The 24248-nt window shown below is 47.5% G+C and overlaps 8 protein-coding genes across 8 annotated transcripts; 3 read left to right on the top strand and 5 right to left on the bottom strand.

Moving 5' to 3' along the window:
- Positions 1 to 585: 585 nt before the first annotated feature.
- AGABI2DRAFT_186545 (hypothetical protein) lies at positions 586 to 2349 on the bottom strand (the record flags this gene model as incomplete). Its single annotated transcript, XM_006462599.1, has 9 exons — positions 586 to 1286; positions 1338 to 1451; positions 1502 to 1625; positions 1685 to 1734; positions 1785 to 1842; positions 1901 to 1920; positions 1975 to 2046; positions 2106 to 2166; positions 2221 to 2349. The coding sequence occupies 9 exons, from the start codon at positions 2347 to 2349 to the stop codon at positions 586 to 588; spliced, it is 1329 nt and encodes a 442-aa protein (XP_006462662.1).
- Positions 2350 to 3373: 1024 nt separating this feature from the next.
- Positions 3374 to 6271, bottom strand: AGABI2DRAFT_119508 (hypothetical protein; the record flags this gene model as incomplete). The annotated part of the gene is made up of 1 exon (XM_006462598.1): positions 3374 to 6271. One exon carries the CDS (start codon positions 6269 to 6271, stop codon positions 3374 to 3376), a length of 2898 nt encoding a protein of 965 aa, XP_006462661.1.
- Positions 6272 to 8969: 2698 nt separating this feature from the next.
- On the bottom strand, positions 8970 to 10279 carry AGABI2DRAFT_193772 (hypothetical protein). The gene is made up of 4 exons (XM_006462597.1): positions 9687 to 10279; positions 9492 to 9636; positions 9249 to 9423; positions 8970 to 9203 (listed from the first exon to the last, which is right to left on the bottom strand). The coding sequence occupies exons 1-2, from the start codon at positions 10268 to 10270 to the stop codon at positions 9519 to 9521; spliced, it is 702 nt and encodes a 233-aa protein (XP_006462660.1). The 5' UTR covers positions 10271 to 10279; the 3' UTR covers positions 8970 to 9203; positions 9249 to 9423; positions 9492 to 9518.
- Positions 10280 to 10423: 144 nt separating this feature from the next.
- On the top strand, positions 10424 to 12775 carry AGABI2DRAFT_72468 (hypothetical protein; the record flags this gene model as incomplete). Its single annotated transcript, XM_006462596.1, has 6 exons — positions 10424 to 10495; positions 10554 to 10595; positions 10650 to 10788; positions 10842 to 11392; positions 11451 to 12410; positions 12533 to 12775. The coding sequence occupies 6 exons, from the start codon at positions 10424 to 10426 to the stop codon at positions 12773 to 12775; spliced, it is 2007 nt and encodes a 668-aa protein (XP_006462659.1).
- Positions 12776 to 14217: 1442 nt separating this feature from the next.
- On the bottom strand, positions 14218 to 15746 carry AGABI2DRAFT_72443 (hypothetical protein; the record flags this gene model as incomplete). The annotated part of the gene is made up of 6 exons (XM_006462595.1): positions 14218 to 14487; positions 14543 to 14801; positions 14854 to 15053; positions 15118 to 15285; positions 15401 to 15422; positions 15493 to 15746. 6 exons carry the CDS (start codon positions 15744 to 15746, stop codon positions 14218 to 14220), a joined length of 1173 nt encoding a protein of 390 aa, XP_006462658.1.
- A 554-nt stretch (positions 15747 to 16300) lies between these two features.
- On the bottom strand, positions 16301 to 19188 carry AGABI2DRAFT_73014 (hypothetical protein; the record flags this gene model as incomplete). The annotated part of the gene is made up of 8 exons (XM_006462594.1): positions 16301 to 16506; positions 16555 to 16598; positions 16650 to 16703; positions 16753 to 17015; positions 17074 to 17577; positions 17634 to 18185; positions 18211 to 18709; positions 18761 to 19188. 8 exons carry the CDS (start codon positions 19186 to 19188, stop codon positions 16301 to 16303), a joined length of 2550 nt encoding a protein of 849 aa, XP_006462657.1.
- A 1666-nt stretch (positions 19189 to 20854) lies between these two features.
- Positions 20855 to 22119, top strand: AGABI2DRAFT_193770 (hypothetical protein). Its single transcript, XM_006462593.1, has 6 exons — positions 20855 to 20919; positions 20977 to 21502; positions 21559 to 21669; positions 21720 to 21762; positions 21820 to 21914; positions 21967 to 22119. The coding sequence occupies exons 2-6, from the start codon at positions 20983 to 20985 to the stop codon at positions 22026 to 22028; spliced, it is 831 nt and encodes a 276-aa protein (XP_006462656.1). The 5' UTR covers positions 20855 to 20919; positions 20977 to 20982; the 3' UTR covers positions 22029 to 22119.
- Positions 22120 to 22567: 448 nt separating this feature from the next.
- AGABI2DRAFT_119502 (hypothetical protein) lies at positions 22568 to 23880 on the top strand (the record flags this gene model as incomplete). Its single annotated transcript, XM_006462592.1, has 2 exons — positions 22568 to 23085; positions 23136 to 23880. The coding sequence occupies 2 exons, from the start codon at positions 22568 to 22570 to the stop codon at positions 23878 to 23880; spliced, it is 1263 nt and encodes a 420-aa protein (XP_006462655.1).
- Between the last annotated feature and the right edge of the window lie 368 nt (positions 23881 to 24248).

Here is a 24248-nt window from a genome sequence, read left to right as displayed (position 1 = left end):
CTCCTCCTTCAGTAGCTCTCGTCTGCTTTGTTCCTTTTCTTTCGTGCTCTTAGTTGCAATTATTTCAGCGTTCGGGTCGTCATCCTTGACTGGTCCCCCCGGGTTTCGTTTCTTGATTTTACCTTTCTTCCTCTTTCCTCCAGTAGATTGACGGCCTTTGGCATTGAATTCTTGTCGCACCGGCGGCATGGCGGTTTATTTGAGTAGCAGATATCAGCAATTTGAAGTGGGGGAAATAACCTGATAGATTTCCTTTATAGGGCCGGCATTTCCCCATCCGTCCTTGTGGCGGTGTACCATTTTACGTCTCACTCAGGCTGCTGTGTTCGTTCACGGGAAAAGGAAGCTATGAAACTAAGGGCGATGCAAAGTACAACTCAACTAAGGCAGCATTCTCGCGTAAAGAAATGCTACTACAGAACGGTTTTGTAGTAATTGATACATGATGTCTCGTTAGCAAGTCCTTGAAGGAAAGAAGAAAAGAAATCGAGTCGTGCCATCAAGTGCGTACTAGATAGGCAGGCGCTGACCAAATATCCAATGTTAGTGTTTCGGTACATTGCTGGTTGCAGGATCAGGATACAACTAGAGTCGAAAAAAGTCTAAATTCTTTATCCTATTAATGCAGAATCTCAACCAGAGACGCACCTTTCCTGGATTGAAGAGATTCAGAGGATCAATTGTCCTCTTGATAGTTCTCATCAACTCCACCGTCCCTTCCCCAAGCTCTTCCACCAGGTACTCTTTCTTCCCGACACCAACGCCGTGTTCTCCTGTACACGTTCCATCCAATGCAATAGCCCTCCTCACCATCCTATGAACCGCTTGCTTCGCCTTCTCTAAATCTTCCTCGTTGGTCATTAAAGGCAAAGCGTGGAAATTTCCATCGCCAACGTGTCCTACAATTGGTGCTACCAATCCCATATTCTTCATATCTTTCTTTGTTTCATATACCAACTGTGGTAGTTTAGATATCGGAACACAAACATCCGTAGGCCAGCCTTTCGCTCCTGGTATCATAGACAATCCTGCAAAGTGAGCGTTCTTTCGGTCGCTCCACATTTCTTCCGCTTCTGCATCGTTGCGCGCAATAGTGAAATTCTTACCGCCATGCTTTTCCACAATTTTCTTTACTATGGAAGCAGTTTCTTTGAGGGATGCGGGTGTGGGACCTTGGAATTTGAAGAAAAGATGGTCTTTGACTACGTAATTGGGCTTTTTCGAAATATCCGTTTGCGACTTATTAAGCGCGGTCATAAAAACGTCGTCCAGGAGTTCGATGCATTCTGTTCAAAAGATGATCTTAAGTATGTCATGATCGGAATGGAATTACGTACGAATCCCAACGCCCTGATTAAGTATTTCAATTACCGCTTCTGTAGCTCTCTTAACATCCGGAAAATTCGCTAGAGCAACTGTTGTAGGCATTACGGGAGCCAGTCGAACTGTGACTGTGAGGGTTAAGTAATCGACAACAAATTCCTGGACGAATGGAGCGCACTCTCAGTCACTATTCCCAATGTTCCCTCAGCACCAACGAACAATTTTGTCATGTCGGGTCCTGCAGAGGATTTTCGCGATCGCCTGCGCGTCTTTATAACTTCTCCCGACGGAAGGACTACTGTCTAGATACACACACAATCAGTCACTGTCGAACTGCAGATTCTATGACCATTTGGCATACGGCGTTGAGGAACCACTCAGCCTTTGCGGTACCATACCGGACAGCGTTTGCTATTCACAACATCAGCTTGGTCGACTTATAGACTTCAAACCCCACATACTGCCGGAGCATCCGGTGCTCAGCATGCCACCTATAGTGGCGTCCGGGGATGGATCGAGCTATGGTGAATCTCTTCGTTATACAGACAGTTCACTGGGAAGAGCCAAGTTATCTTACAGGAACAAATAACGGAATCCCTGAAATCAAAATGAGTAAGTAGTCAGCCTAGGCCAATAAAAAAAGCTATTTGCCTTCGTCCTTCAAGGTCTGGTTGATCTCTACCCACCCAGCCCCAGGCTGACATACTAGATCTGAATCCATCTCTGGTGAAGGAATTTAGACGATCAGTTTTCAGTGCTAATACAACCATGCATTTGCGTACCATGAATTTCAATTATCTTGTTCATGTTCGACAGGTCGACACAGATACCACCAACAGGGTGCTAAACACAATTAACTGAAGGGCAAGAGATCATGACTGAATAACATGAACATACACCACGCGTATGACCTTCGAGATTAGTACCTCCCGAGTATGGGGTAATCGGCATCCTATATTTTGTTGCAATCTTCACAATCTTGACTACATCTTCGGTCGACCGGGGGAACACAACGACGTCATGCATCATACCTACCAGTCAAATGCCGAATTATTGCATTTCGGAATTATTTACGGTGTTGTCCGGCCATGAATGAAATAAATAATTACCCTCATGGTGCACAAGGGTCGAGAAACCATGTGCATGAAGCACGTCTTGATTTGTTGAGACGATGTCTCCAGCTTCGTCCTCCTCCGCGCTAAACGTACCCTGTAGCTCTCGAATCGCTTTTTGGAAATCTTCAGGTGATCCATAAGTATGGCGTGATTGGGAAGGAGAGCCACGAGTGTCCCAACGAGCGGCTGCAAAACCGCAAATGCCTGCCGCCAGAGCGATAAGGAGTAGACCACGACCACCGACTTGGTATCGTGCGGGTAATTGAGATTCTCTTGGTTTGTGGGCCTCGCTATTTCCTGATACACTTAGTGGTCGCCCTTTCCTACGACACTGATAGGAGCTGCATCGTCACCTTTAGTGGTAGAACTCTCTTGGTGTATGTGTCGGCGAAATAAGAATGGAAGAGGGCTTGATAGAAGATTTGAAGCTACGGGAACGAGAGTCCTTCTTTGTAGAACTCTCGACGGAATAACTTGGCGGTAGGATTTCAGTATGAATGCCATAGAGAAAGAAGTGAAATGGGCTTGGGAAACTATAGAGATGCTATTCGGGTTCCGGCTTCCGTCAGGTCAGAAGTTCTCACAGATTACATTCTTTTGTGTGTAATCAGAAGACTTGGGGTTCCATTCCTGTCCGTCTGATTTTGACATTGGCATTCCCGATCTCAAATCATCTGACCCTGATGCATCACAGGGCATGAGGCAGTCTTGAGGCAGTCGGGCGCCAGAAGGTGTCCGTAATACCGGAGGTCAGCGACTTGATATCGCCTGAATGACAATTAAAAGTCTAATCCAAAAGGAATTACATCATTGAATACTGACATATTGAGTTTGAGTAGGCTAACTGGCGAAGGAAAGGAGTAACCTACCAAGCCCAAAATTCATACAAACACAAGATATACCGCCATACTATGTACCGAATATCACATAGATGATCATGATCGATCTTTCGAACCTCCACTGTTTTTCCGAGATTTAGAGGGTTTTTTGGAGGAACAAGGATCCGAGGAGCCCGATGCAAGTGGTCTGCCTTTCGTTGGACGTCCTGCTCTGGGTTTCAGAGCATTCGCAGATGCGACGCGCACACTTTTGTTACGGATTTTTTCGAAAGTGTTCTCGTCACTCTCACGTTCAGACCCTGACGAGACAACATATCGAGCGTCCACTTTTTCCTTTCCCTTTCCCTTATCCTTTCGCGTCGATGGCGAAGGGCTGGAGAACCTTTCGCTCGATACTGAGTTATTTCTCGCGCCATGATCATCGTGATGTTTAGATTCCGACCCATCACCCCCTGAGGACTCGTCGCCTATCTCGTCGGCGCGAAAAGAGACCCTTCTTCCTCTTGAATAACTCCTTGATACAAGAGACTTTCGCCGCTCTCGGGGTTTGATGGGTGATGAAGGTGGTTCGGGTGAACTAGGAGGTAAAGACGCAGCTGATAATGACGGGTCAAAAGCAAATGGATAAGGGTGAGGATGGTCAGGGGTTGAATGCAGGAAATTCGGTCCAACGGACGGGTATGTATGATGGGGACTAGGATAGGGATACATTGGATTAGCTGGGACTGGATGAGTCGGCGTCCAGAATAGGGCCGCAAGTTGATGCATAGCTTGAGTTATGATCTGCTGCGCTCGGGTATCTGCAAAGGGTGGGTACGTTCCAGAGTGGCGAGATGGAGTATGGGGGGTGTAGGGGGGTTGTATGCGAGGATTTACTGTGGCAGAGGGAAGGCGCGGTGGATGACGTTTGTAGCTCATATCCTCGTTTGAGCTTGGCTGGTTATCATCATCAGATAAATGCCTCGATCGTGACGAAGAGCGTCGAGAAGATCCACGGGGTGCTGCAGTGCGAGATCGAACCCGCCCTAAGATGACCGCATCAAGTGTTGTTCTAAGGTGATAGTTACCGTAAGAAATTGTCTCACCTTTAGAGGTAGCCTTGTGTGGAGACGACAAATCCTCTTCGACCTTTGCAGAATCTGCCACTTCGAATACAGACGAGGAACGTTTACGCTTATAACCTTTTCGCTTTGCCGGTGGCGACTTGCTCGCTTGAGGCTCCTTCGGACTATTGGCAGGAGATGGTGGGATAGTCAGTTGATCTCCAGCCTCTGGGCTGACTCCCCGATGCTGCGAGTCCGATGCGGTTGAGTCCGGGGCAACCTGATCATCCTCTGGGTGCGGGCCTGAAGCTATTGTCTGTGGGACCGTGGTTTTCGTTTTCGCGTGTCCACTAGTCTTACTGGGCTTTTGAACTGATTTGTGCATCGATGGTAGCTTGGCCGGCGTCGTCGCAGGAGTAGTCTTCTTCAGACGATTAGCCGGTGTAATAGAGTTGGATGGTGCTCCTGTAGCTGCAGCTTTGTTTGCAGCCTTAGCCGACTGAGGAGGTTTAGATGGCGTTCCTGAAATCGTAGCTTTCTTCATGCTGTTAGCTGACTGAGTTGGTTTCACAGATGATCTTGAAGCTGCAGATTTTTGCGTCTGCTTAGTTGACGCAATAGTATTCGATGTATTAAGTGTAGTCGCCGGGGCGTTGCGCTTGATTTGGGCTGGTCGAGGCGGTAAGGTCGTAATCACGACTTGTGGCACGACACTTTGACGCCTATTGCGGACGGGTGGACGGACTGGAGAAGGTGATGGTGATGATGACGGTGATTTTGTTGATCTACTTGGGTGCTCCGGAGATTCATCGTCACTGATCTCTATTATTTCTGGAGCCTGGGCTTGTGCTCCAATGGACTGAGTCCCTGTAGAATGAGATTTTGAAGGGGAGGAAGGCAGCGAAATGCCGTTAGCTTCAGGGATATACGAAGATCCAAGAACATGATGAGCGGGAGAAAAACGAGGTGAAAAATCATGGTCCGAATCTGAAGAATTGGGAAGGGAATGTGAAGGCGGTGGCGTATACATTTGAATAACAGGCATCCGTTGCTTATTAGACGTTGATGTTAAATGTGAGGCAGGAGTTTCGACATTATTTCCATCAGATTTGGATACGCCTACTTGCGGGGACGAACTCAAGTCTCTAACTGGAATGATCTTGCTACCTTCAATAGGGTCCCAATTATCGAGTTCGTCGTCGTCGTCATACTCGTCCTCTGATTCTTGCTCTTTCCAGCGAGATCCACGTACACGCGAAGGGGACGCGTCCTGATCAACGGCATCGCTCAATCCTTCCTCCACATCGCTATCTGACGTGATAGAGAGAGGTGACCCGCAGTCTCGGTTATGTTTAAGGGGAAGTTCCAACTCGTCTTCTTCTACATCACTGCCGTATTCATCTTTCCTACGTCGTTCTGCCTCAAGAAATTCATCTAGATCATTGGTAACCCCATGGTCCGCATGTGTGAGCAACTTCTGCTGCAAATCTTTCGCGAAACCATCCTCTATGTAGCTGCGTTCTTTTTCAAACGCGTCCAATTCGTCAATGCCTTCCTCTTCCTCCGAATCATCGTCAACGAAATCTTCCGCGTCATCGCGCTCAAGAGCTTCACCAAAGTTGAACCTGCGTGTCGTCTTCCAAAAGCCATTATCCTTGACGATTTCGCCAGTTCGTATGTCCACTATGTCGTCTTCATCCAGCCTCCGAGAGTATCGTTCAGCAAGTTGGGACCAAGTGTCCAGCATGCGTGCCATGGACGCTTCTCGTTCCTTGGGGAAATCGACTGTGGTGTCTGCAACGCTGACGGAGCGTCTGATGCTGGAAGAACGTGACGAGATTCTCTGGCGTTTGGAAGGGGAAGGCAGGACATTCTGGGAGGACGAAGGTCGCGGTGGCGGTGAAGCGGAGGGGGTAATGAGCGGAGGTCGAGTGGGAGGTCTAGAAAGCATGCTGTCACTGCTAGGTGGTGTGAGCAAACATCAGTTCATGATGATGGCTGCCTATGTCTGTCTACTATCGCACTACGTAGCACCTAAGTTATCTCTTTCACCCTCATCCGTATTATTTTCAAGCTGTCCAATCCGTTTAGAAAGCCTGTTCAATGAATTCCGTATCCTCTTCTCCCATTCGTTCTATCTGATTGCTCTGTCTTCTTGGTTACCCTCATTTGCCGGCATCTCCTTTCAATGTTTCGCCCAAGGTATCCCAACTCCATCAACGGACTGAAGATTGTAAGGGACTATGACGCGTCGAGCTCACGTCAAATGTTGAGCAAATACCCACATACCCTACCATCTTTCCCCAGGCATTCTTGTTATGTGTGAAAACGGATCCTTTAGCCGAGACATTTGTAGATGAAAGCAAGGAGTTAGTTTCAAATTAGAACTTCACAATACGGTTTATGAACTTTTATACAGTAGCTGTCACGGATATGAGTCGAATCATAACTTGTAATGCATGGTGAGCGAGTAGATTTTCGTAGTGCCAGTGAAGGAGTTAGAGTGATACAGAAAATCAAAAGATGGTTCATAACATTTCTGCATGGCAAATTCATTGTTCTGCTTGTGAGTGACAAAAGCCTATCACTCGTGTTTCCTTCAAATTAAGGTGTCATTGGGAGGGATTCAACATGGACATATATCATCTGAACAGCTCAGATCTCGGATTTCATACCGGTTACACGAAGCCCTTCACGTATGAATTTCCTATCCGGCGCCCACCGAAACTCTACGCAAACGTGAAAGCTAATAGAACAACTGTTCCCATCCAACATCTACACGATGACACTTTAAAACCATGTTCTTGTAAATGCGAAGTGTATGCAGAACTTCTAGACCCAAATCCCGTTTGGGTCGTCATGCAACATTTCGAAGGATTGCTCGAAAGATTGCTACAAAGCGCGTCATGTTTCCGACGACGTATTGGTTTCAAGTACGCGTTTTTCATCCGGTGAGAGCGTTAAAAAGGCAGTCTTTTGCTCCTGGGCCCATCTCCGTACCTGTCCACGTTGGCAGTCACGATATTAGCGTTTTTTCATCTGACTTGGGTATAGACAGCTTACTGGCTTGAAGACATGATCTTTATCCCCGAAGTCATAGAAGAACACCAAATATAACATTACACCTAGTACTGTTAATAGTTGAGACTAGGTTGATTTTAACGCAACTTACAGGGGATGACAGTAAAATTCACCAAACGTGAAGTAACATACACCCAAGATGGCCGAAAGTCACTGTCTTCGTCGCGTCCCGAACTAGAATTCGTGCTCTGCCAGCGTGAGTGTGGGAAGCGAGTGCCGAGTCGTGGTATATTTCGCAGGAGCATATGTACGATATAACAAGTACGCGCTCGGTGTAATGGCGAAAAGTTGTGCGCACACAACCCTCTCAACTACAACAAGAGTAAATAAAAAACGGGTGCAAGCCTCCGTTCCCTGTCAAGCTTTCCAATCAATGTCCAAACAACCACTTGTTAAAACTCAAAGTTGGCTCGCTGAACGTCGCCAGAAACCGGACTAATACGCTAGTCGAGCTGAGTAGGAGTATTCCACCAGATATCACGCTCACCTTCTCAATCTATCTTCGACTCGAGATCCCGACCTTGGGCGCTCATACTACATCAAAGTTGGCCAACCGAACTTTGTTTCTACCAGAAAAAAAGCGACCAAAAAAGCTACAAAGTGTACATGGCGATGAAATTTCTCGTTTGACCTCGCCTGAGCACATGATAGGTAATCTAAAAATAACTGTAGGCCTAATTCTCGATTGCTGGATCTCCCACCGGAACATCTCTCCCATCGCTCCAAGCACAGTATCGAACTATGCTCGAATCGGTCCCCCCTAATCTTTTCGCCAGTCCGGATCTGACAACTCAACTTCCTCGCCCACTTTCGCCAGATGTCTTTCTCCAACCGTATTTGTCTCCACATGCCGCTCATGACTTGATCAAGACGGCCAGTGCACTTGTATCTCCTCGTGGCAAGGGTATTTACGCTACCGACGAGTCGCCCGATGCTATCCAGGCTCTCCTTGACGGTGTTCCGTTAAATGACCGTGAGGAAAGGACTTGTTCTTCGGAAGAAAACAGGGAACGCAGGAAGAAATGGAGAGAGTTTGCTTATAACGCCGTTTCCAATGGTAAGCAATCATCATGTAAATATGACCCCTCTGACAGCATCTTGTACACAGAACATATATCTGGTGTTATCCTCTATCCAGAAACCTTAATCGATTTTGGGCTTGCACCCATTCTCACAGATAAAGGCATAATTCCCGGCGTGCGCGCAAATGAGGAACTTATGCCCATCCCCGGTTCACCTTCTGAGTTCATAGTTGAGGGACTCGACGGGTTGCTTGGGCGTCTTCAAGCGGCTCGGGCAGCTGGTGCACGTTTCTCCAAGTGGCGTGTAACAATCGCTTGCACTTCAAAGGAACAAGGGTTACCTACACAAACTTCTCTGGAGCTGCAAGCCGAAACCCTAGGCCGGTTCGCCGCTATCAGCCAAGAAGCTGGATTGGTTCCAATTGTGGAACCTGATGTTGAGTTTTCTCAGGATGCTGATCTAGCCAGAAGTGTCGAGGTTCACGAGAAAGCGATCTCGATGATTTTTGACCGCATGAAAGCGTATAATGTGCTGCTCGAAGGTCAGTACTAATGTGGGTATCATTCAGGATAATGCGACCTGAGTACCCTATTCGATACAGGATCTGTCATTAAACCGTCCTTCCCCCAGCCTGGTTTAAAGAATTCCAACAAAAGTCAATGCACGTCTGAGGACGTTGCCTTTGCTACGGCGACAGTGATTGCCCGAGCCGTGCCTATTTCTGTTCCTGGGGTTGCATTCCTATCTGGTACATTGAATCATATACTGTCGCTTTCTTTATCTGATTTTTCGTTTAGGCGGACTAACGTCTACGCTGGCCACGCACTATCTTGCGGCCGTGAACGCCCTTGTGAATCGCTCTCAGCCGCCGTCTCCTTTTGCACGCCTGCCGTCGTTAACGTTTTCCTTCGGCCGAGCTTTGCAGGGTGATGCTTTAAAGGAATGGGTTAAAGGAAATGACCAGGAGGCGAAAGGATTATTGCAGAAGTGGTCTAGAGTCTGCTGGCAATCCGCAAATGGAAACTTATCAAGTTAAACGTATACGATTGGAAGCGGAATAAACAGACTCTTTTGATTTCTACCGTCGACTTAAATCATGGTGATAATCTATCAATTTTCCACTGTGGCTGCTCTTCTGGCGAGCCGTCTACTCGAAGGTATCGTATGCGGTCGTGCAAGCGTGATGGTTTTCCAGACCAAAACTCAACCTCACTGCGCTGATGTTAGAACACGAACTTTGACGATCATATTAATTGACAAACTGTGGTATCACTCTCCAACCTCCCCAAAATTCTGGGAGAGGAACCTCGGTCTCTTCATCTCCGTCTTTGACTCTAAATTTTTCTTTCACCTTCTTCATGCGATCTTCCAATGTATGTTCATCAATCACCGTACTCTGCTTACTCGCCCACGCGCCCAGCTTGCTTCCGATAGGCCTACTCCGGTAATATTCATCGCTCTCCGCTCGGGAAAGCTTCTCTACTCTGCCTACTATACGCACAGACCTGTGAACTTCCCTCCAGTAGAGTACTAATGCGGCATGAGGGTTGGACGTAATCTCGCTGGATTTCCTCGAGGTGTAATTGGTATAGAAAACGAAACCACGCGGATCGACTTGTTTTAATAAAACGATCCTTGCTGACGGAATGCCAGATGGCGAGACAGTGGAGAGCGACATGGCTTCGGGCTCCTGAACACCGGCCTCTATGGCCTCCTGGAACCATTTCTCGAATTGTTCGGTCGGAGACGGGTTGACAGTGGAAGGCGACATATGATCATGCGTTTCGTACTGAAGGTGGGGGAGGACTTTGATCTTTCCGGGAGAGGAAGAGATGATGACATCCATCAAGAGGTCAGAGTGAGAAAGTGCGATAAGTTAGGTAGATCATAGATTGGCGGCAGGTGTCGGCCATCAAAAGTGAACAAAGCCGTCGCAGCTCCGAACACTCTCCCATGCTCCCCGTGCTTCGTCTCATTCCCTCTCCTTTGTTTGATGCCAATGCTTCACTCTATCTATGATCTAACTACTCTTTGCCGTAAAACAACCGGGGATGTTCCTCCAAAGCTGGTGGTACGTGTCCTATCCTCACGCGTACAAACAGCAGGGAGTCGATTCTTCTGCTGAACAGGGTGCCTCTACGACCGTAGTAGGCTCTAAAATGTATCTTTTCGTGAGGACTTCCCCATTGCAACTGTGTGTTCAAAATTTCGCTCATACTCGCTAGGGAGGTCGCTTAGTTACTGAGCGACGAATGACGTCTGACCTGTACATGTTTGACCTGGAAACTTTTGACTGGGAATACATTCAACCTTTCCCCGAAGACAGTGCCCCGAGGCCTCGGTATTTCCACAGTACTGATTCTTGTGAGTTCAGTCATGTGGAGCACCATCTTGTAGTTGATTTTTTAATATGTTAGGGAACAACCATCTCGTCCTCTTCGGTGGTATGAGCAATCGGCCGGACTCACCAAACCCGGAGGACCTTTGCGTTCTCAGCGATGTCCGCTTTTTTGACCTTGAAACTCGTCACTGGTTGCCCGAAGAATCATCAGACACGTCACTTGAGGATCCCAATATTCCGCGTGCTCGCTATGCCCACCTATCTTCTGTGACTTCTAACCGCCTCTTCATCATCGGAGGTCAAGATTTTTTCAATACCTGGTTGGATGACGTCTGTGTTTATGACCTCGCGAAGAGAAGTTGGGTCCAAAGACGAGATTATCCTCGGCACTGCGGTACTTATCGCAGTGTCGCCGTTGCCTCAACATCGATAGTTCGCATACCCAAAGACGAGGCTCAAGCTTCCCGTTCGCTCTCGGCGCTCGGTCCTCCTGGAACTAGATTTCAGATGGACAAGACGACGCCGCTGATAGAAATTACTCCATCAAACACTCTCACACATCTCTCCTACACCGCCGATCCGACTGATGAGCATCCCAGTGAAATCTTTTTGTACAGTAATTACAATGTGGGTTATCTTTCATCTTACTACTTGATGCTAATTTGCGATTGAATTTCAAATATAGTTTACCGATGTCAAACGAGAGCTCGAAGTATTTTCTCCCTCACCCGACGTCGATTTCACAATTGAGGACCGCTCCGACCATATGACAGGCTCCACTCTTCCTCCTGGTCTTCGTTTCCCCACAGGCGCTGTTCTCGGCACATATCTCATCATCGCTGGTACCTATCTTGCCCACAGTTATCAATCGTTTTCCATCTGGGTATTGGACCTAGTGTCAATGACCTGGTCTCGCATTGACCCCGGAAAGGCAATTGAAACTGGCTCTTGGTTTAGGGGCTGCCTTTGGGCGGAAGGCAATAAATTCCTCATTTTCGGGAATAGGAATGGGAACTTGGTTGATGATTATAATCATCGGTTGTTGAGTTGGGACCATGTCGCAGTCATTGACTTGGAGGCGTTTGGGATCTATCAGCCGCCTTCACTTAAGGTTGATATTCGTATGCAAGAACTTGGCCTTGCGGCTCTTGAGGAGAGGTGTCTAACTGATTTCGAGATTGTTTGCGATGACGGACGAAAGATACCTTGTTCTCGAAAACTTCTGGAAGAACGTTGGCCCTGGTTCGAACTACAGCGAACGCAGATGTTACAAAGAGCTCAGGCTGCATTGAGCCGCCTGCCAGCTTCCGCTATGCATGCCGAGCTTCCTACCATCCCTGGTACAGCTAGTGTGGGAGACACTCAACTTGATCCTCGTCTCACTCCTCGCCAGCTCTTTTTATCAGAGCCTTGGCCAGTTACGATGGCCTTGCTACAGTACTTCTATTCGATGGCTCTTATCACCCCGCTCCAGCATAGTCCTGCGGTTTTAAGTCAGTTACTGATCCTTGGAGCGACCTATCAGTTAGACCACTTAGTATCGCTTGTGAAACACGCAATGCACGGGGCTCTCACAAATTCGACGTCAGTGGGCGTATATGAAGTTGCTACTCTATGCAGTTGTAGAAGTCTGCAAATCAGGCTAGTTTTTTCAGATAAAATTCAAGCTGATCAACTAAGTAATCCACTCTTATAGAGCCCTCAAGACCGTGATGGTGCATAAACTCCTCCATTTTCCTGTTAATCACCCTGACATGTTTTCTCCAGTCATATACCCAGAAGAAACCTCCGAAATCTCGACAAGATAAGGACAAGGACAATGGGAATGACCGACATTCCGGAGACTCGGGTGGGCCTAACGGAGCAAATGGCAAAAACGACAACTCTCACGATGATGATGGTGGTGGTGGTGCTTTCTCTTCTCGGCCAAGAGGAACTTCAGACGCGCGTTGGAGAACACTTGGCGGTAGCGGCGCACCCAGCGGCACCTCGTATGGTGAGGTCTCTTAATGACATATTTCGAATTTGCTAACTTACCAACATTAGTATCTCGGGGTGGTAACATACCCTCCCCTCCTGTGAAAAAATCAGATTCTCAAAAGAGCCGTGAGAGATCGCTCACAACTCCAGTGGCATATCGACCTCCGTGTTCCGTTCCTTCTTTGATGCATGGGCCCAAGCGTCAGTCAATTCTTGAGCCAAGCTTATCACCATCACGAACGCGAGAGAACCATGCGCCAGCAGAGAATCTCAGAACGCATCGCCGCTCTCACTCATCCAAGGCTTCTGACGAGTGGCATAAAGCTTCTCCTGCCACAGGAATGTCCTTGCAGAAATCGCTACCGGTGACGCCTAAAATACAAACGACTTCTCACTATACGGGTATCAACAAACCCGTGAGCCCGACTTCGCTAACCAAGACTAGCATACGTTCGAAATCGCCCACCACACCTACACGACAGAGGCCTTCGCCCATATTAACAGATATTACCGGGCGTAATATCATGATTCTTGCTGAACGTACGCATCATACCCCGAATTCAAGTTCCTCCAGCTCGCGAAGTTCTTTTTCATCTACCAACCATATACTGAAGACGCCCATAACGTCATACAATAAAGGAATGAATCCCAAAGTATCTGATTACTCGACAAGGCACAACGGGAACGGCACGGAAGATGGTTTTACGATAGTTCCAAGCGGAGACGAAGCAGTCCATACCCCCGATCTACAACCAAGTCCGACACGTGCCAAATGGACAGTACATCACCGTTCCAACTCCTCCTTCGACTCTTCACCCCAATCCAAGCCACATCTACCACAGAAGACCTTGCCATTTGCCCCATTCAGTCCAACCACCCAATCACTCCTGGCCAGTCGGGTTCAGCTAGATAGCAGAAGAACAAAACCGAGCAATTATCCTGGCCCTAACCACGACGCCACCACAATTTTCGGGGACAGCCAATCCCAGCCTATATAACATAACATAGGGAAATAATATCTTAGTATAGTACTTCTCTGGACAACGAATTTCTGCCATATTGTCGTGAGATCTGTACTACTGATTATACCAGTTGTTAAGTTGTAGTATCTATTAGACCATATACTTTCCAGTACCAGAACCAAAAAATCTTGTTACAGGAAAGTGTCGATGGCATCTCGAAAATCTGGGGTAGCAGGTGCGGATGTAATGGAAACTTCCCTTACATCCAAGGCAGGTGGTAGAGTCTCTGGGGCAACGTTTGGTACCGATGGTCCGGCATTCAGGGGCACAAGAGCTGGAAGGGGACCGCTCCCTGGCGCATTGGTGTTTCTCATGAATATGTGGTTGACTTAAGGACTGCGCATTAGTGAACCGATGCATCGCGCGTCGTAATCACTTACATTCACGGGCGTGTCCTGAGTGGAGAAGGTGATTTCATCATCAGTATTTCGCAAGGTGGCAAAGTATAGGCTACACACCAAAATCCTTTTGATGGGAGCAGGCCTCACCATGAGGACAATCTTTGCGATTGGCAACATTCGGTTCCAAGAAACCTTTTTGCCGTTCTCGGACCCACCAGTCCTTGAGACCCGCGAAGAACACCTCCGCAGCACACAAACGACAAATCCGACTTCGAGGGATGTCTGGGTCAGTGTCGACGGCACCGTGAATCTCACTGAATATATCACGTCCTATAAGTGTTCGGAAGCCTCGGGGTTGGGATTGCGTATGCGCAATAATCTATAATTTTTTTTTGAGACTTAAATGAGTATGCGTGACATAGATTATGGTTTACCTCGCGATAGATGTGTTTTGGTGTCAACCTTTGCGCAGTTAAATAATCTAACATGATCTCTACTTCCACATTATTGCCGTCGAAACAGTCATATATAAAGGAACATTCGATGAGGTCACCAATGTCCCCTAAACCGTGTGGCTGTTGAGCAGGAAGCGAAGCAGCGACACAACGTCCTTGGACGTTTATTCCGCAGAAGGAAACCGAGCACATATCACATTTAGAAGTTGTAGGAGCACGAAGGGCCAGCATGATTTCGCTAGGCAATTCTATATCAAGACACTGGATCATTGGGTAAAGATAAACCGCACCAATTTCCACAACGCGCATGTCCTGGGGGGTCTCCCTCATCAAGAAGCCAAGCATGGTCAGGATCCATGTTCGGATCAGGTATGGGCTGAGGGCAAACCCAACCGTAGGGATTTCCGGGAGAGCAATGGGGGCAAGGTTGAGCAAAATCAGTGTTTTGATTGATATTAGGCTCTGGGGAAGCTTCTCGTGGCCCTGGTATCTGCGTTAAAAGAGGACGCGAGATAAGAAACAAGTGAGACAATCGCTGCGTTGACGAAACACACGCGTAAATTGTTGCCGGAGTATATCTCGTCAGCCTGTTGTCGTTCTCGTTCGGACCGAGCTCGGTGTGGAGCCCAACGGAGGAATGTATCGAGGGTTCCCTGCAATGCTCGGTATGGGGTCGCAATCGAAGTTACACTTCGACATGAGGGACAATTTGTTCCCCCGTTCTAGTGAGAAGAGTCAATAAATGCGAGTCGCCACGCGGAGCAGGTAACAAGATAGAACATTGAATCAGATGATCGCAGGTCGAATGCAAAGTAGTTGTGATAATGGAACACTTACACGTATCCAAAGGACGCAGCAACTACATAGAAGGTAATTCAGTCATGAAGGGACTGGCTCGTGCTGCCCGGGGGCGATAGATATTGGCGTACCTTCCACAGAAGAAATGCTGGCACGGTAGTACAAGAACTGGTTTGTAGACTAATGCAGCGCAACAACCGCACTGTAACTCGTCTGCCAATTCTTGCATGAAGGTTGTATCCCCTAGAGCTTCTACATGGTCCCGGTCGTCAACATCCTCTTTTAGTCTCTTCCTGCTACTCTCAACGATGGCGTCCTGCGATGCTCGACGCTTGACGCCTGAGAGTGGAGGAGTCAATAATGATACTGAAGCTGAGGTGGTCATTAAAGGCGGACGGGTGAGCGAGGAGCTTGCTTGATCCATGATGTCTAGGAACGCGTAATGGCGATGGTAGATGGCAAGTTGCAGCGTATAGTAATTGGACAATTGGAGCTAATATACAGTTTGAGTCCAAAATGGAAATCTCCTTCTATTGCAGCACCTTTTTAACTCGGCCCGAATAGGCACATATACTCTCGATTTCTGAAGTACAATGTCTACTACTATAATTGTACATGGCGGTAGCAACCGTAACTGGACCACAAATGACTGCTCAAATGCAATAAATACATTTACACGCCAGGATCAGATCAAACTAGGCTTCCGGGGGTTGATGGCGAAGGTAAAGAATAGTTGGGAGGAGGGGGTAGGTCGACTCCAGCCACATAACAAGCACGGATTAAGCGTTCGCGTTGTCGGTTGTAGCGAATACGTTGCTCTTGAGTACATGGTTAGATCGATAGATGACTGATGTATTCCACATACCTGCACATGGCCAGAGAGCGGAAAGACTACAGTAATGTTAGTCTGGATATACGAGAGATAGTACAAAATACTTACTAATCAATCGCAGGCAACAAAGCTTTGCAGACATCAAGGGCAATCGTCAAAGTGCTATCACATTCCCATAATGACAGAGACCGTGCAATCTGGGCCATAAACCAAAAAACAAAGAATGGTCGGCGTGCAAGTAAGTTGTTGGCAATTCCCGTGATAGTATGCAAGCCGCGCATAAAAGACTCTGCAACAGCAGCCTGACGCCTCACTGTTGAGATGTGAGTTCGGACTCCAATGAGGAACGAAAGGGACGCACGCCATTCTTCGGCTTTATGACGGTGGAAAGAGCCGTTCACATCACTATGTAAAATGCCGTCAGCAAGCACCTATTGCCTGATCATACATCCTTACGTGGTGACGAGAGGAATAAATCTCTGAAACTCGTAGGAAATACTCATACGCGTGCTGCAAAATCAATTGGTAAAACTGTAAGATAGATAACTAATAGGCTTACTTGAAAATATATTCTCGCGCTTGATAAATAAAGGCTCGCTCGATTTCACAAGTATGCCTGTTTAATGCGATTTCAAGTGCATCTGCTTCCAACCAAGCGCGAGTGGCAAACTGTGCCTTGTCCGCGTCAGGTACTCTCCGATCTGCTCTCATGCGAATGCAAGCATGCCATAGTAAAAAGCAACGATCTTGTAGGGCCCAAATCGTATTCTTGGATGAGGTGGGTGATGCGGCGATAGCTTCACCAGAGAACAGTAGAGCATACTGAGCGCGACTGATAAATTTCAATTTGAAAAAGTCAAATTCAACAGCAGCAACTTACATTGGAAGGGTCGGCTATGAAGAGATCTGGGTTGACTGACTGGTGAGCCGTTGTGTAGGAGATATAACCAGCAGCAGTCACCATGGAGCTCCAACACAGCCGACGAATGCTTTCTTTACGGATATCAATCTCGGACCATGAATCATTCCACGCAGGTGTTTGATTCCACATCGGCGCATGCGCGTTCGTGAAGGGCCAACGTGCGCCAAGGGTAAGGGATTTACATGAACATCCAATCTCATAAGTTTGCTCTGGGGGAGAGTCTGGTATATAGCGTGCACCGATAACTGGCAGTGGTTGGACGCCACACCAAGCATTCCCCGACTGATTCCTGGTTTGCACTATAGGTACTGTTCCCGGAAGAAAAGTCGTTGCGTGAGGATTGTCTACATCGACTAGCGTCAACGATAGACTGCGAATGATAGAATCAAGCATAACCAAAGCTGAATAGCTACGCTCAGTTGAGTGTAGAGGATGAGCGCAGACTTCAAACAAACTCAATAGCTGGAAATGCGAACCACTGAGCCCAAATTGCTGTCGCCATAAGAGCATAAACTCACCCAAGCGGCCTGAGCGAGAGTTTCATCAAGCCACCCAGCATTAACACTTGCCTCTAGGGCGCCCTGTGCTTCGTCTCGAAATCGTAGAGCTCGCTCCCGACCCGAAGAGCCGTTGTCTACTTCAGAACTCTGCCAAAAGATGGACATAGTCAGAAGAGCAAGGACCAATGAGGGCTGCATTTGTTTCCTCCCCACAACGTCGAAAAATCCCCGAAAGAAACTAGGTATGTGAAAGAATGAGAACCAGTAATTAGAATTTCTAAAAACGAATTGAAGATCTGAAAAGATGTCTTGTGTAGCTGTAGCTCGTTGAGATACAGATAGGGAAAGAAGGCGCGTCGAGTTGGGAGACATGTAGAGGCACAGTAAAGAATCCCACCACGTATCTCGAGCGAAAGACAAGGATGGTTCAAGGACCATTTCGAGGCAGTTCTCCAACCCTTCGTTCTCGTTTTCATTGAGCACGGCAGTGTAGCTAGGAATCGGAATCGGACGGGTTCCATAAGGTATCGTTTCCGAGTTTGACAGGCTACTGGGGCGACAGTGTGGAAACTAATGAAAAAAATTAAGAAGAAACAGTTAGGCACGCATCATTGAGAATCGCTCCACTCACTGTCGAATAAATTTCGTTGACGGAATGGTCTGTACCTTCTAATCGAGGACAGGACGACATCCGATAACAAGGATAGGTGGATGCCGGGGAAATACTCGTATCAGTCGGTGAATTAGAACCATATGTCCCCAAATCAGTCACGAGTGGAATGGAAAATGGCGCTGGCAAGGTGATAGAGCTTTGCGGAGATGATGGAGAAAGAGAAGAAGAACCTGAACTCGCAAGCTTATGTAGTTTGAGAGGTGAAGATGCTCTATTGCGGCGGTGGCGGCTGGCCAAAGACAGTGAGCCAGCGAGCTGGTTTCTCACTTCCCGAGCCAAACGCTGACGCGCTCCAGGCGCTTTGTCGGGACCGCGACGCTTAGGGACAGCATCGTAGTTACACTCATTGTCGCCACTGGTACGACGGCCACAGTTGTGACAAACCGGTTTAGCACCATCACAACGAATCTTCCTCGTCCGACTAACAACCCCGTCAATTGCATATATTTGCAAACGGCCTGGAACAACGTACCATTGAACACAAGCCACATAAACTCTCGCCCTTGGTTTTCCCTGGGTGGTTGGAGGTTGATCGGGTGCAAGCTCTATTCGAGGTTTTTCGCGACGCTTTTTAGATTTTAGAGGGGGTCGATTAAGGCTGGGATGTTCAACGTTGATAGGATCAGTCGCTGACAATGGTGCAGACACGGAGGTGCCGGACAAGGTTGGCGCTACATTCGTAGAAAGAGGTCCTAGCCTGAGAGCTTGTTCTCCAACATTCTTTGTCGGAACTGTGTGGAGTGAAACCGGGAGTGTGGAGGTGTCCGAAAGAAAGGACGCTTTCAAATTAGTTGTGTTCGAGGCACCATGGAAATGTTCAGAAACGACAGGATGTCCGCTAACGTTCGAAGAGTAAGTGGAATACGGTTCGTTCGATGGCTGTGCTCTGCTGGGTTCCATGTCACCGTAGGGATTAGATTGTGAAATAGCTATAATGCGCTGATTGGGGGGAGTATTAGATGCAGAATGCCGAGCGCGACGACTTGAATCGGATTGAGGATGTGGGTATGACTTGGACATTGTGCACATGGAGAGAGAAAGGAGGGGAATTTCAGCCTGAAGGGACAAAGTTGTAGACAGAGCACATGGAATGATAGTTGGAAGAGAAAATACGAAATCGAAGCTGAGGCCCTGGCAGTTCTTAAGCTTAAGCACTTGATGCTTGATCGATCTAAATACACTAGTCGATCGCTCAGCACTCCACTCTCAAATGGCGACTCAGCGCCCCTCCAGTTCTTCATTGTCGACGAGCCCCTCATTACGATTCGAACGGGCCTTTACGTGGGGTGTGAAAGCATCAATGGATTCCAAGGCCTCGCCTCACGTGGCCGGTAGTACCCCAACAACCCCCACGCGACCACTGCGTCTCAATGTGATTGGCACCTTTCCTTGTCTCCCACCGACCTTCTATCATACTATGATCGATCTACGATTTCCTTGCCTGCTACTCCTTGTGCTCTTATATACCCCGAGAATTCCGTCATACTGGGTTCGCCTAAACCCCTCATCTTTAGTTTGAAGGGACCTGGAGCGTTTGAAATGTCACCCAGATATTTCATATGAAACCGAGTGGTGTAAACAATTTATTCTACCGGAACTTCTCTCAGAAGACCGACTTGACTGGATATGACATTAGTTACGAGAAAATCGACTCCTCAATTCGGCTGAGATATCCAGATATACTCGACCCTATCAGCCCTATGGTATACAGTCGATCCTGTGATAACCCATACCTGTCCGTGGACGACCCAGGGTATGGGTTATGATAGATACGGGGTATGAAAGTGATCCCTACAGTGCCTTTGAAACTCAAAATGATGATTTATACTGACTGTACGCTATTTTGGCAGTCAATTAGGAGGCTTTGGGTCACCTCTTCGGTTCGGTAACTAGAGTGGGAGTAAGGGTTCGAGGCTCCTCCAGTAGTGTTTTGCGGGGCAAAATATGACAGAATTGATTTTATTTTCCTGGCAAATGGACGGGACCGCCTTGGGTATGTTTGACCTCACGCTATTCTTAAGTACCCTTACTGTAGAGGACGGTTCAAATATTCAATGATGATGCATATGATGATGTCAATTAACTTTCTCCCTCACGATTAACTTGCGGCCCGTGCAATACCGTCCTCGAACCCGTAGCGAACCCGTAGCCCGCCCTTAATCGTTTCATAAATCAACTTTTTCATGCTCAAGTATATTATGTACCACTGGAGGGATGGTAGTCATGAGCGGCCACAATGTGCTGTCGAGCTCAGATACACACTTGTCTTGGTTGTCACTCCTGTTGCAACACACATTTGTGTCGCTGATTGTGGACGAAGTGATATAATAAAAGTGACCTTGGGTGATTGATAGAGAGAGTGGCAGATCCAGAAATCTTGCTGTGAACTTCCTGTCACTGACTATGTATACCCGGAGTGGCTGCCAAGAACATTTCGCCTACTTCCCGAATCCAGCCTATCATGAGGTTCATCCAGATTCCACTTGAACTTGAAGCAGACAGAACGCTAGGTTTCTCACGTGACAGCTTTAACAAATTGAACTTCGACTTAACAGAGCTCAAACCAAGCTTACATAGTGCCAACTGAACACTTGTCAAGAATTCAACAGTCTTTTTGCAACACGGATTGTGGTGCTCTTTTATATGCAGCTTTCACAACCCACGTATAAGTTGACATAGCTCAAACAGAACTCCATGCGCGACCTGGCATTACATGAGGATGTACCTCGTACTTCAAGAAACGGCCAAGACCGTGATCGAGATAGAAAATCTCATAGTTACAGCGACAAAAGAAGGGAGGGGGGTCATGACCGTATAGCCGAGAGTTCTTCATATGGAGGTTCACACAGGCATCGGGATTCACAGTATGAGCGCCGTGGGTACGGGGAACATGACCGGGAACGAGAGCGACAAAGAGATAGGGAGCGCTATGATAGGGATAGAGATGGAAGGCGTGATGAGCGGCCTTCACGAAGACGCTCGGCTTCGCCGAGATCACGCTCCTCCAGGCCACGGTCATCCTCCAGAGATCGTTCTCCCAAACCAGAGAAAGCGAAGCCCAACTTCAACCAGTCAGGACTACTAGCTGCAGAAACCAATACCGTAAAGGCAACAGATGGAACCAGTACCGTCCTGAAATATAACGAACCACCGGAAGCTCGAAAACCTACTCTGAGTTGGAGACTTTATGTTTTTAAAGGTAGTGAACAAGTAGGTAAGTCCCAAATTTCCTTTCCCACCTTACCTTCCACGAAATCTTTCCGTTATCAGAACTTCTTCATATTCAACGTCAGAGTGCATATCTGATTGGGCGTGATCGGCTTGTCTCTGACATAGCCGTGGATCACCCCTCATGCTCGAAGCAGCATGCAGCCATTCAGCGTGAGTGTTGATTATCGGACAGGGCGTGACAAGTCATAAGACCCCTCCAGATCGATATATCCAGGACAAAGGAACTTCTAGTGGTACTGTGAAGTACGCCAATCACTACGCCAACAAGCTTGATGCTAAATTCACCATCATGTTTTTTAGGCCCTTCGTTATCGACCTAGAGTCGACGAACGGGACATTTGTCAATGATGAAAAGATACCGTCTGCACGCTTTTATGAACTGAAAGCTGGAGATGGTACGTTGATTCTGGTACTCGGAGCACCTGTCACTGATATTGTCCGTTTTAGTCATCAAATTTGGTCTTTCCAACCGGGAATATGTTTTATTAAACGAGGAAGCGGCTTCGTAACCTATCCCAGCTTTGGATACTATAATTCTGGTTACTTCTCTACACGATTGTTCCGATATCTTTCTCGCTAATTGACAATGCTTGCTCCACATGTTTTTGTTCCTCGCACGCGCTGGAAATAACCATTGTCCACGTCGACAATGACATGGTGAGGACCGTGTACGGATGCTAGCCGCGCGACGGTATCAAATCACAGGGCAGTTCTTTCACAAACCTCATTGTCACCTCGTGCCATCATTGAGTCTACCGGATCCATTATCGTGCGTCATCATTTCTCAAAGTAAATATTGAAGTAGAGATAAACTGATTGGCTTCTGCTGATCGACAAGATTTTTTTTCCTGCAGGCCGTAATCTTTCCAATCACTCTCCATTCTTGAATTTGAGGATGGTTTCCAGGCAATTATGGAGGCGCAATTTCTTTGCAGATACAATAAGCGCTGAAGAACAAGTCCTATAACAATGATTTTCCATACAATAACTCACCGGGGCCATCTTTGGGTGACAAAAAACGGATGAAGAAATCAGTTACCGAATTCGGATGAGCAACGAGGCGACAATAAAAAAGGGTTATGTTGCACCTTTGCGGAGTTATTGGTGCAGGGCTGCCACCATTGCACTCTTTGGCCCAAGCGTCACTAGGCTGCGCGAAGCCTCTGTCAAAGGATTAATTTACTATATATTAAGTCTGGAATATGAGTTCGCGACACCTGCTCCCTCAATATCGCTATCATCAATCATGTATCCCTACGACTATACCGACTTCCTCCAGCTTCAAATGGATCACGAGAAAATGTACAACTTCGAGGACCATATAGCCGAGTCTGCCAATGCCTTTGTTACAGACGAGAAAGGTTTATTCGAGGACCATTGTCCTCCCTTTCCGATTACTCTCGCTACATCAGATGCATTTGGATCATCTTATGCCTCGAGCTCGAGCAGAAGTCCTTCTGTCCGCGCTGACGACCTGATCAAGTCCGAGTCGCCCGATGACGATTTCATTGCTGTACCAACCTGCCCATCGTCGAAGCCCGTGATGAAAAAAAATACAAAAACTACGTATGTTTCCTAAATCATTATTCCACAACTGGAGATAAAATGATGAATAGATCATTTGGAAATACACGCGTCCCTCAGCGACAAAGCCCTCGAATTGCTCCCTCACAATCACCTATTCCACCAAAACTTCCCCGGTCAAAGGCAACCGCCCGAATAATACCCCCCGCTCCAAAGTCTCCGCCTCCATTACCTTCCAACCGTAAACGGAGATGCATAGCATCCAGTAGCCCTGTCCAACTTTCCGACGAAGACGCTGACGATGAAAGCGATAACGTTTTTGATGACGACGAGTACATCCCTAGTCCTCGTCCTACTACCAAGCGACGTCGTACCTCATACACATTTTCCCGTCGCTCCGCTCCTCTGATCCGGAACCCATCATTATCACCTGCTCCCATAAAACGTGTTCCCGGTACCTCTCTTTCACGCAACAAACAAACTTCATCCGTTTCAGCTATCAATAAAGCATGTGACGGACCAAACCTGAGTTTCATCTGCCCCGAATGCGGATGGAAGCAGGCAAATAAACGATTGCCTGACTTCAAACGCCATCTACGTACTCACACACGCCCAAATGACAGCGATCAATCAAAAGGATGGTGGTGTAAAGGCGTCTTACTTGAGGAAGCCCACAAGTTTGGCCTTCCCGATGATGCCAAGTCGTATGTGTTTCTGGGTCAGAAGCGCATAGGTGGCTGCATGCAAACTTTCAGCCGCAGAGACGCACTAAAACGCCATTTGGATAATGCCAACGTAACTTGCGTTGGCAAACCAACTGAGGCCTGGGATGCTTAATCGCACCTCCTTGACATCTTCTCTACATCTCGTGGACTCGGCACCTGCAACTTCTTTCTTTTTACCTCGCAGGCCCGAATTTCTCTTTCATACGAGACTCAAACGCACGCCTTTTGTAGTTGATAGTGGTTGTAACCTAAAAGCAAAATTAATGACATAGCTGACCAACGCACTCCTCTATCTACTATTTTGACCGCTTCGAACGTTGTTTCACCCGCCTCGAACGTATTCGTTTGCCATTCTGGACCGAAGGACCCCAACTAGCGGAGGAAGTAGGTATATAAATAGAACTCGGTAGATTGAACGGAAAAAAAAACGACGTACCCCCTCACAGTCTTCTTGGGCTTTGGCTCATGAGCGAAATCTCG

Source organism: Agaricus bisporus (assembly GCF_000300575.1).
Source record: "Agaricus bisporus var. bisporus H97 unplaced genomic scaffold AGABI2scaffold_7, whole genome shotgun sequence".
Lineage (NCBI taxonomy): Eukaryota > Fungi > Basidiomycota > Agaricomycetes > Agaricales > Agaricaceae > Agaricus > Agaricus bisporus.
Note: the sequence above shows the minus strand (reverse complement) of the source record. Positions and strands in the feature narration are given on the sequence as shown.

What these genes read in the sequence shown, in the direction of transcription:
- AGABI2DRAFT_193770 (XM_006462593.1), top strand. Translation starts at nt 20,983, where the DNA reads ATGCGCGACCTGGCATTACATGAGGATGTACCTCGTACTTCAAGAAAC. An exon ending in TAAAGGTAGTGAACAAGTAG is followed by an intron (nt 21,503 to 21,558) that starts GTAAGTCCCAAA and finishes TTCCGTTATCAG; the next exon opens with AACTTCTTCATATTCAACGT. An exon ending in ACTTCTAGTGGTACTGTGAA is followed by an intron (nt 21,763 to 21,819) that starts GTACGCCAATCA and finishes CATGTTTTTTAG; the next exon opens with GCCCTTCGTTATCGACCTAG.
- AGABI2DRAFT_193772 (XM_006462597.1), bottom strand. Translation starts at nt 10,270, where the DNA reads ATGGATGTCATCATCTCTTCCTCTCCCGGAAAGATCAAAGTCCTCCCC. An exon ending in GGTTGGAGAGTGATACCACA is followed by an intron (nt 9,637 to 9,686) that starts GTTTGTCAATTA and finishes ACATCAGCGCAG; the next exon opens with TGAGGTTGAGTTTTGGTCTG.